Source organism: Oryctolagus cuniculus, chromosome 7 (genome assembly GCF_964237555.1).
Source record: "Oryctolagus cuniculus chromosome 7, mOryCun1.1, whole genome shotgun sequence".
NCBI lineage: Eukaryota > Metazoa > Chordata > Mammalia > Lagomorpha > Leporidae > Oryctolagus > Oryctolagus cuniculus.
The window spans coordinates 107,950,478-107,961,913 of record NC_091438.1 but is presented as its reverse complement, the minus strand read 5'-3'; the positions used below and the strand labels follow the sequence as shown (position 1 = coordinate 107,961,913).

At 47.2% G+C, this 11,436-nt stretch overlaps 1 protein-coding gene across 2 annotated transcripts in view; it reads left to right on the top strand.

The window, feature by feature from the left end:
* The first annotated feature begins 1,091 nt into the window (after positions 1-1,091).
* The window catches only part of RAVER2 (ribonucleoprotein, PTB binding 2), a 79,784-nt gene continuing 69,439 nt past the window's right edge, over positions 1,092-11,436 (top strand). Inside the window, exon 1 of one of the 2 annotated variants that reach the window (XM_008265122.4) lies at positions 1,092-1,853. In XM_008265122.4, coding sequence (XP_008263344.3) covers positions 1,320-1,853 — 534 coding nt within the window. In that variant the 5' untranslated portion in view covers positions 1,092-1,319. The remainder of the gene's footprint in view (positions 1,854-11,436) is intronic. The other variant, XM_008265121.4, reaches the window with a different exon arrangement.

Below are 11,436 nucleotides of genomic sequence, written 5' to 3'. Positions count from 1 at the left end.
ACTTAAGATGCCGTGTTCCTTTTGCCGATGGTCATTTGGGCTGGCACCAAAGGCTACAGGATTGTTTGATCTGATAATTTCACTTTGACTAATACAGATCTACAAAGGTGATTCTCCACAAGCTTCTATTCAAGTAATTCTCCAGCCCTCCGCCTAATTCCTCTTTCTTTCTAGTCGTTGTTTCTTTTTTATTAAAATTTTAAAAAAAGATTTATTTATTTGAAAGTCAGAGTTACACAGAGAGAGAGGCAGAGAGAGAGAGGTTTTCCATCCGCTGGTTCACTCCCCAATTGGCTGCATCGGAGCCGCGTTGATCCGAAGCCAGGAGCCAGGAGCTTCTTCCGGGTCCCCACGCGCGTGCAGGGGCCCAAGGACATGGGCCATCTTCCACTGCTTTCTCAGGCCATACAAGAGAGCTGGATCGGAAGTGGAGCAGCCCAGCCCCGCCAGCCGCCTCTGGGCATTGTTTCAGCACTGATTTCTATGTTGCAGACTAAACCGCCCGCCCCCCCGCCCCCCCAGGCTGCTTCTTAAGAATTACTACAGGGACTCACGGGCTTTCTCATTGCACAGCAAGAAAAATACATTACGGTCAGATATATCCTAAATACATTAAGCATTTCACCTCCAACATCCTTTTTTTCTCCTTAGAGTAGCTCAATTTTCTTCATTGTTATCTCAAACTTTGCCAAATACGCCCAACTTGCACACAGCTCAAAGGTTACCGCCCGGACCTCTTCCGGCTGCGGGCAGGGACCGTCCTGCCTCTCTGGGTTTGGGAAGCCTGCCTTCCCTCCAGCCGCCCCTAAGTCCTACAGCGCTGCAGTTGTGAGGGGAGCCTCGGGAGAGCTGCGGGGTCACGGGCGCACACGCAGGGGCCGGGGCCTGGCGCTCCAGAGCCCCGGGAAGCCAACGCCAAGGGGCCGCATTCCCGCAGCCCAACCCCGGGCGTTCAGGCCGGCGGAGAGCAGAGCCGGCCCGGCCTGGCCCGCGCAGGTGTGTCGTGTCAGCCCGGCGCCCGCGCCGGGGGCCCTGGTGGGCGGGCCTACGGGAGGGGGCGGGGCACCGCCCTACGCGGGGTTGGCGCCGGAGGGGGGGGTTCCTGTGAGGTGGCGCTCCGGCTCCTCCTCAGGTTTCTCCTCTCCGCCCGCCGGCTGCTGGCTGTGGCGCCGCCTCCTTGGCTCTCTTCCTCCCTGGTTCCCTCCCTCCTGGTCGGTGTTTGGGCCCACTCTGCGGCCTCTGTTCGTCTCCTCTCGCTTTTTTTTCTCCGCTTCCCCTCGAGTCTCTGAGGAGTTCGCAGCCGCGGGGCGCCCGGAAAGATGGCGGCGGCGGTGGGCGACGACGGCGGCGAGGGGGGCCCGAGCCTAAGCGTGGCAGAGCCGCGGCCAGAGCTGGGGCCGGAGTCGGAGTCTGAGGCGGGCCCGGAGCCCGGGCCCGAGCCGGGGCCAGAGTCAGGGCCGGAGCCCGAGCCCGAGCCCGAGCCCGAGCCGGAGCGGGAGTCGGGGCCGGAGCCCGGGCCTGAGGAGGGCCCGGAATCGAGGCCGAAGCCCGAGCCGGGGCCCGAGTCGGAACAAGAGCCCGTGTCGGAGCCGGGGCCTAATCTGGGGCCGGAGCCAGGGCCGGAGCCAGGACCCGAATCGGAGCCGGGCCCAAAGTCGGAGTCGGAGCCGGAACCGGAGCCGGGGCCCCCCGAGCCGAGCAGCTCCGCTGAGGCGCCCGAGGGCGGCCGGAACCTCGCGCCCGCGGCGCTGCCCCCCGAGGAGGTGACCGCGCGGCTGCAGCGGATGCGGCGCGAGCTGACCAACCGCAGGAAAATCCTGGTGCGAAACCTGCCCCAGGACTGCAGCTGCCAGGTATGGGGACGACGCGTTCCGGGGCTGCGGGGAAAACCCGAGCTTCTGGGCTGAGACCCCGCGCCATAGCGTGGGGGTGGGGCGGCGGCGCAGGCTGAGACCGGGCTGCGCTCGCTCTCGCGGAGCCCTTCGGGTGTCCGAGCCTCCTGACTCCGTGCGAGGGAGCGGGGCAGATTAGGAAATCGAGGCTGCTGGGGGAGGGGGGGCGCGGTTTGTCCAAGGTGGCTGGGGTCACGGTCGGCTACCTCCATGTCCGGCCCGCCTTTCTCTTTGGCCCATGGGAGGAGCGTGGAGGTGCGCCGTAGAGCACAGGTGTGGAGGCGGGGGACGAGGGTTCGAGAACGCCGGGGCAGAGGGTCCTTCGTGGGGCCCTCGGGCCTAGGGCGTGCCATGGTGGGCGGGGACACGGGAGAGCTGGGAGAGATTTAGTTTGTGTGTAACAACTCTGTCTCCCAGGGCGGCCAAGGCCTCGGAGCAGGGAGCTTGCAGCGTGTTCTGCAGTGCCAAACTGAGGGATTTGTTGCCCAGTTACTCGGATGGGGTTTTAAAGATAGACTGTTCTGTCTTTAATCTAGACTGTTGCTTTGAGATTAGAAGCTCCGCGGCCTTTTGACTTTTTTTCCCTAAACATTGGAAAAGTTACGTGCTGTCGTAGGAAAGCTAGAAAATACGGAGAGTGGAGGGGAAAAAAATCACCTGTATTTCTGGTACTCTAAGATAACCATTGTTGTTAACCTGGGATATTATCTTTCTTTTCCTCTGCGTATGTATGCATGCTATTTTTGTTTTTATCAAAAAAATGAGATCTTTTTTGATTGAGTGTGTCTTCATTGTAAGGATGTGAACATATTTCATATGTGACTTGAGTTTGTATATTGATTCTGATGGGCTGTCCTGGTATTTTAGATTTTTGAGCCCGCTCATGTCGTTCTTACTATAACTGGAGGCATGGAATTGCGGGATGACTGGCTACTGACAGTTGTCTGACAGTTCTAATGTATGACCCATAAAATAATGAAACTAATGTCCCATTATTGTATAATTAGGCATGACATAGCCATTCACTATAAATGTGAGTATATAACTTTATAACTCATATGCACGAGGGGCCATTTTGTTTCACGATGCAAAGTGGCGAGGGCTGGTGTTAAGCAGTTAAGATAGAGCTTGGGACACCTGCATCCCATAGTTGAGTGTCTGGTTCCAGTCCCAATTAAGCTTCAGATTCCAGCTTCTTGCTAGTACTCTGAGAGGCTGCAGATGACGACTCAAATAATCTTTGCCTCCTTCCGTGGAAGACTTGGATGGAGCTTTTGGCCCTGTCCTGGCCCTGTCCTGGCTGTTGTGAGCAGGTAGGCAGTGGGCCAGCATATGGGACATTTCTGTCTCTCCAAAAATTTTAAAGATTTTATGAAATGCAGTGTAAAAAGTCAGTATTGTATATATTATCCCTCTGTCAACTCTTTGCATTCTGCCATTGTCTACTTCCATCTGTCAGGTAAATTTTGTGATGCTACATACCAATAAGGACATTTGCAATGGACTGTTTACTTAGAAGCAACTTCCTTGCCCATGTAAATAATCAAATAGCAACTTTGTGTGTAGATAATATGGAAGAGAAATGGAGAAGCGCCTTGATTTCCATTGTAGAAATCTTATTTTTGTTTACCACATTTTATTACATTAATTCTGAAAGTATTTAGGTTAAATATTCAAGGCAGTTTTACGTTTTTTTTTTTCCTCGTGTCTTCTCAAATGGTAAAGAATAGTTTTAGACTTGTTATTAGTGATGAGAAAGACTTTCTGAGAGTTAGTGTGATTTACATTTTTGGTGTATTTTTGTTACGAGTTTATGTTTAGCCTAAATCTTAGGATTTCCTGTAAAGTAGCATGCATAAACTAGCAAATAAAATTTGTGTAAATTCTGTACACCACATGAATTTAATCCCAAGTGAAGTATCTTATGCCATGTTTTTTAAGAGGTGAAGAATTGGGATAGTGTAAAATTGCTACCTGGGACACCGGCATCCCATTGGTAGTTCCACTTCAGATCTAGCTCCCTGCTAATGGCCTGGGGAAGCAGTAAAAGAAGGCCCAAGTACTTGGGCCCTTGCCACCCACACGGGAGACTTGGATGAAGCTCCTGGCTTCGGCTTGGTCCGACCCATGCCATTGTGGCCATCTAGGGAGCGAACGAGTGGATGGAAGATCTCTGTCCCTGTCTTTCCCTCTCTAACTCTTTCAAATAAGTAAATGAAATTATTTAAACAGATTGATTGGTTTATTTGAAAGGCAGTATTACTGAGGGAGAGAGAGAGAGAGGGAGAGAGGTCTTCCATCCGCTAGTTCACTCCCCAAATGGCTGCAGTGGCTGGAGCTGAGCCGATCCTAGGCCAGGAGCCCGGAACTTCGTTCTGATCTGCCATCTGGTGCTGGGGTTCAAGCCTGGTGCCATCTTCTGCTTTCCCAGGTCATAACAGAGAGCTGCATCGGAAGTGGAGCAGCTGGGACTTGAACTGGCGTCCATATGGGATGCAGGCAGTGCAGGCAGTGGCTTTACCTGCTACATGCAGCGCTAGCCTCAATAAATAAATCTTTAAAAAATTTTTTTTTTCATCAAAAAGCAAAGTTAAGAACAAGACTTTTTCTCAGATTTATCCTAGCATTTACTGTACCCATAATAGTTTTCAAAATAAAATGTAATTTTTACTATTTTTGTATATAATTTTTTTAAAAGAGTTTATTTATTTGAGAGGTAGAGTTACAGACAGTGAGAAGGAGAGACACAGAGAAAGGTCTTCCATCTGCTGGTTCACTCCCCAAATGGCCACAATGGCTGGAGCTGGGCCAATCTGAAGCCAGGAGCTTCTTCAGGTCTTCCACTTGGATACAGGGGGCCCAAGCACTTGGGCTTTTTACTACTGCTTTCCCAGGCCATAGCAGAGAGCTGGATCAGAAGAGGAGCAGCTGGGACTGGAATTGGCACCCATATGGGCTGTCAGTGCTGCAGGTGCAGAGGATTAACTTCCTGTGCCACAGTGCCAACTCCTGGTATAGAATTTTAAAGTCTAAAACAGGCCAGTCTAAAACCTGTAATGTTTGCTTAAGCAGTAGCCTTTATTCCTGTCATCTTTAGTACTTGTACTGCTCTTGCTAATTTTCCAGTCATAATCAAATCATGTTATAACTGTTAGTAGTTTGTAAAATAGACAAAGTATGCTAGTTTAGAGTCAGTTAAAGGACAATGTTTGTTGTAGTTTACTTATACCAAGACTTGCTATTTTTATTTGTCCAGTAAGTTTCATATTTAGTTCATGCACTTCCCAAGTTGCAGTGTGTTCATGGCTGTGTTCTATGTGGTTTGTTTGCATTTGCCTTTTATCAATTTCCTTTAACAATTTTCATGTTTATTTTAGTTACTGTATTTTACTGTCAACCTACTAAAGAAGTTTTGACTTTTATTTTGTCTCTGTTAGCCAATAAGATCTATATTAAATCACCTGGGCTAAAATTGCATATTTACCCTTATGAAATGACTGAAATGGTATTTGTTCAGTTACTAAGTAAGTAATCAGATGTTCCCATTCTTAAATTCTTATTTTCCAGAAAACTTTCTGTATTTATCTATTCACTTACTTTGTTTCCTATTTTAAAATGTTATTTAATTACATTCATTTTGTTGAAAAGGTAGAGATCTTTACTCCCTAAGTGCCCCAACAGTCAGGACTGGGACAGGCTGAAGTCAAGAGCCTGGAACTCAATCCAGGTCTCCCATCTGGGTAACAGGGACTCAGATATTTGAGACATCACCTGCTGCTTCCCCTGGTGTATGTAAGCAGGAAGCTGGAACCAGAAGAAAGGCTGAGATCTAACTCAGGCACCCTGATAAGGAATGCGGGTAGCTTAACTGCTGAGCCAAACCTCTGTCCTCATACCTTTATTATAGAATATCACATTAAAAATCGCAGGGATGGGGTCGGCGCTGTGGCGTAGCGGGTAAAGCCGCCTGCAATGCTGACATCCCATATGGGTGCTGGTTCGCCTCCTGGCTGCTCCACTTCCAATCCAACTCTGCTATGGCCTGTGAAAGCAGTACAAGATGGCCCAAGTCCTTGGGCCCCTGCACCCCACGTGGGAGATCCGGAAGAAGCTGCAGGCTCCTGGCTTCGGATCGGCGCACCTCTGGCTGTTGTGGCCATTTGGAGAGTGAACCAGCGGATGGAAGACCTCTCTCTGCCTCTCCTCTGGTGTAACCCTTTCAAATAAATAAATTAATTTTAAAAAAATCAAAGGCATTTGCAACTCAAATGTCTGAAACTGTACTTATATCTCTATAAAAGCTACTGATTAGTAGGAAACCAATTTGTTTTTTTAAATTTTGAAAACATGAGTATGTTTTCTTTTTAAACAGTTTTCATGTCTATTTAAATTTAGTTTATAGTTTTCCACAACTTTGCAGGTTCTAGGGTTAAAAGTGACACTGAAAGGGGCCAGCGCCGCGGCTCACTAGGCTAATCCTCCGCCTAGCGGCGCCGGCACACCGGGTTCTAGTTCCGGTCGGGGCGCCGGATTCTGTCCCGGTTGCCCCTCTTCCAGGCCAGCTCTCTGCTGTGGCCAGTGCAGTGGAGGATGGCCCAAGTGCTTGGGCCCTGCACCCCATGGGAGACCAGGAAAAGCACCTGGCTCCTGGCTCCTGCCATCGGATCAGCGCGGTGTGCCGGCCGCAGCGTGCCGGCCGCGGCGGCCATTGGAGGGTGAACCAATGGCAAAGGAAGACCTTACTCTCTGTCTCTCTCTCACTGTCCACTCTGCCTGTCAAAAAAAAAAAAAAAGTGACACTGAAAGATATTTATTTTTATTTCTGCCTCCTAAGGTTTGCATTGGCAGGGAGCTGGGATTGGGAGGCAGAACCAGGTATTAGACCCAGGTCTTTATGGGGTGGAGGTCTTAACTGCTAGGCCAAACAATGGCCCCCTAAAGTATTATTTTTACTTTTAGTGGTAAAGGTATCAAATATCTTTCAGAAATACTAGCTGTAAACAAATGAATACTTTTATATTTATAAAAAGTTCTAAAAAATTGTCTCATTGAATAAGTACTATGCAGTTCAGTCAGGTTCTATGTGGTCGGCTTCCTAATCTTTTTTATTTTTTCAAAGATCTGTTTGTTTATTTGCAAGGCAGAGTGACAAGAGATCTGCCTGCTGTTTCACTCCCTGAAAGGTCACAACAGCAAGGGCTGGGCCAGGCTTAAGCCCGGAGCATGGTGACAGGTGCCCAACTAACTACTTGGGCCATCTTCTGTTGCCTTCTTAGGCATGTTAGCAGGAAGTGGATCAGAGGCAGTGTAGCAGGGACTCAAACCAGCACTCTAGTGTAACATGCCCTTGTCACAGACCGTGACTTAACCCACTATGCCACATGTCAGCTCCTCCCAGCCTTTCTTGAACCTTCATGGCCCTGTTTTGTTTGAATAATATTGTTATTGGAATATCAAAATGGAGAAAGTGTTTATATCGTAGAGGCATTCACTTCCTGTATCGGTTATGTTCACTCAGTTTTTTCTTATGTATATACATGTGTTTTATTTTTACTTTAAAATCTGTAAAAGATTCTGTTGTGTAATTAGAAGAAAATCTGAAGTGCTGGTTAACATCCAGGATTAGTAATAAATGAAACAAAGCATTCTGTTGTCCTACTTTTGGTATTAGGAACTTATTTCAAGGAACCTTTGAAATGGAAGTTGAAAAGATTAATGGTTAATTTACAGAGGCCTATTTGAAAGTATTGTCAATTAAGCACTTTTCCATATATGGGAAACTCTGGTTGGTATTATCTCAAAGCTACCTTTTTTTTTTTTTTTTTTTGGACAGGCAGAGTGGACAGTGAGAGAGACAGAGAGAAAGGTCTTCCTTTTCTGTTGGTTCACCCTCTAATGGCCACTGTGGCTGGTGCACCGCGCTGATCCGAAGCCAGGAGCCAGGTGCTTCTCCTGGTCTCCCATGCTGGTGCAGGGCCCAAGCACCTGGGCCATCCTCCACTGCACTCCCCGGCCACAGCAGAGAGCTGGCCTGGAAGAGGGGCAACCGGGACTAGAACCCACAGTGCCGACCTGAAAGCTACTTTTTTAAAAATTATTTTTAAAACAATAGGATTTTCTCACATGCCGGATTCTGTCCTGGATTCTGTCCTCTTCCAGTCCAGCTCTCTGCTGTGGCCTGGGAGTGCAGTGGAGGATGGCCCAAGTACTTGGGCCATGCACCCCATGGGAGACCAGGAGAAGCTCCTGGCTCCTGGCTTCGGATCAGTGCGGTGTGCCAGCCGCAGCGGCCATTGAGGGGTGAACCAACGGAAAAGGAAGACCTTTCTGTCTGTCTCTCTCACTGTCTACTCTGCCTGTCAATATATATATATATGTATATACTCTCCAAATATTTAGCTTTTGAATTTCCCATCTGCTTTTTGTGGGGATACTCCCACTATTGTCTACTTAGTCTCCTTTCTTCCTCTTGTCTTTCCTAAAAGTGCTGAGATTTTCATCTGTGAGGACCCAACCCTGTTTTATTCCATCCGCATCTGTAAGGGTGACATAAATCAAATAAAAGGGCTTTTTTTCTTTTTTTTTTTTTGCCAGAAGAATTGGTTAAAGGGTGAGCAGCTACCTAAGCTACTCAGTACATGCTAGTCCCCTGTTCGAAACAGTTTTTTTTCTACCTGGATTGACAGTTTAGGACTTGGTGAGGGTTAATGACATTCTTTCTCCTCAAAGGATATGAATATAGAGATGTGTAGCCCTGGTCTTAGCTGACAGAAGAGAGCAAACACCTGAAGAGGGGACTGATCTGGGGAAAACTTGTAGAAAACTTGAGCTTGAAGACTGATCAAACTAAATGAAGCTTGACCTACCTCTGGATTTTATGACTGCAAGCCAATAAATTCTCCCTGTGTTTAACTTATTTCAAGTTGTGTCTTAGGTTACTACCAACCAATACTATTCTAATTAGCAAAGAATTTTAATAAAAAAACATTAAATTTCAGTATTGGAAGGGATAGTACAAGGAATTTCATCTTTTTGCTCAACATATGAATCTGATTTATTGACTCCTCTACATTGATTCTAGCAAATTTTAAAGCTTTTGTTGCATAGAAATCACTGTGCTGTAAGGTATCCCATCCCTTCTTCAGACAGCTTTCTTTGCTATAACTGACTTTATTTATATTGAATGTCCAAAATTTATTTCCTTCAAATTTTGATATCTTGATCCAGTGTCTGCCCTTTAACAGTATTAGTATTATGATACATACAATAGATATTCTTTTTTGACTTACAACTTAGATTCCTTTAAATCATTAGTTCTTAGGACATGTTTCCAGGTTTCCTTACCCTCTTACTTTAATCTGAACACACACTATTACCACTGTGTCATTGTATCTTAAAATGTGACACTCACAATTGAGTATAGAAGTCTAGTTGACATCTCCACATATCCCCAGCTAGAATAATTTCTTTCCTGTTTTATCTTACCAAGCAATGCACTTTGAACTTCAGTTATTTTGTACTTAATTCTCATATCAAGGCTGTAAGGTCAGAATTTCTTATCCCACTTTTATTGATAGGGAAGTGGGTATGCAAAATTGATGTCAAACCATTTTCTGAGGATGACTTAGCTAATTAATGGAAGAGTGGAGAAGAAATAATGTCTGTTTGATTCCAAAGCTCCTATGCTTGTCTCACACTATATTATAATTGTAATTTCTCTCTATAACTATTGTAAGTGTTTTAAAGGGCAGGAATTATGTAATATTTACCTTTGCATCAGGAGTGTTTAACCTGGAGCCTGACATATTGTTCCAAGGGAAATGTAAAACAGAAGAGGACGCCTACCTACTTTGTTCTAAAATGATATACTCTATTAATATGTCTACATGACAAGCTCTCAGGATTGATTTGTTGGGTGCATAAGTTTTGTAATGTTAAGACTTAACATTTTTGGCAATGAACTCTATTCACTTTTTTTTCCCCTTAAGATTTATTTATTTGAAAGGCAGAGTTACAGAGAGGCAGAGGCAGAAAGAAGTGGGGGGCGGTCTTCGATCTGCTGGTTCATTCTTCAGATGGCTGCAACAGCCGGAACTGGGGAGATCCGAAGCCAGGAGTTTCTTCCATGTCCCCTACGTGGGTGCAGGGGCCCAACAACTTGGGCCATCTGCTGCTGCTGCTTTCCCAGGCCAGAGCAGAGAGCTGGATCAGAAGTGGAGTAGCCGGGAGTCGAATCTGCACCCATGTGGGATGCTGGCACTATAGGCAGTGGCTTTACCCACTACACAGTGCTGGCCTCTCCATTCACTTTTTTTTTATTTTTATTTTTTTATTTATTTATTTTTTGACAGGCAGAGTGGGCAATGAGAAAGAGACAGAGAGAAAGGTCTTTTGCTGCTGGCTCACCCTCCAATGGCCGCCGCGGCCAGCGCACCGCGCTGATCCGAAGCCAGAAGCCAGGTGCTTCTCCTGATCTCCCATGCGGGTGCGGGGCCCAAGAACCTGGGCCATCCTCCACTGCACTCCCGGGCCACAGCAGAGAGCTGGCCTGGAAGAGGGGCAACCAGGACAGAATCCAGTGCCCCGACTGGGACTAGAACCCCGTGTGCTGGCGCCGCAAGCGGAGGATTCGCCTATTGAGCTGCGGCGCCGGCCCCTCCATTCAGGTTTTTTTTTTTTTTTTTTTTTTTTGACAGAGTGGACAGTGAGAGAGAGACAGAGAGAGACAGAGAGAAAGGTCTTCCTTTGCCGTTGGTTCACCCTCCAATGGCCGCCGCGGCTGGCGCGCTGCACTGATCGATGGCAGGAGTCAGGTGCTTCTCCTGGTCTCCCATGGGGTGCAGGGCCCAAGCACTTGGGCCATCCTCCGCTGCACTCCCGGGCCACAGCAGAGAGCTGGCCTGGAAGAGGAGCAACCGGGACAGAATCCGGCGCCCCGACCGGGACTAGAACCCGGTGTGCCGGCGCCACAAGACGGAGGATTAGCCTAGTGAGCCACGGCGCCGGTCCTCCATTCACTTTTAATTATTCAGTTAACTATTTATGTTATATGAGTGTTAAATTATAAACCTTCAGAAAAGTGTTAATATTAATAGGCACACCAATATTTGCATGTTTTTCAAGTGGTTGTGGATCTTATATCCCTGATTTCACTAGGGATTGTAGGTCAACATAATTCTGTTTATATCTTTGGGATTTCACGTGAGTGTGGACTGCTCAAGCAGATTCAAAGCTGCTTCTTGCAAAGCGTTTTCATCAGAAAGCTTATTGTTCTCTGGTTATTCAGTAGTCTGTGACTGATACTTGGTTTATTTACTTTTAAAAATTTAAAAAAGAATCATTTTTAATGTATTTGAAAGGCAGTGGTGGGGGGAAGGGAAATAGATATTACATCTGCTGGTTCACCCCCCAAATGCTTTTAATAGCTGGGGCTGGACCAGGCCTACGCTAGGAGCCCAGCATTCAAACCAGATGTCTCGTGGGTGGCACCTGCTACCTCCCAGGTTCACATTATCAGGCACTCCAGTTTAGGATTCCAGGGTTG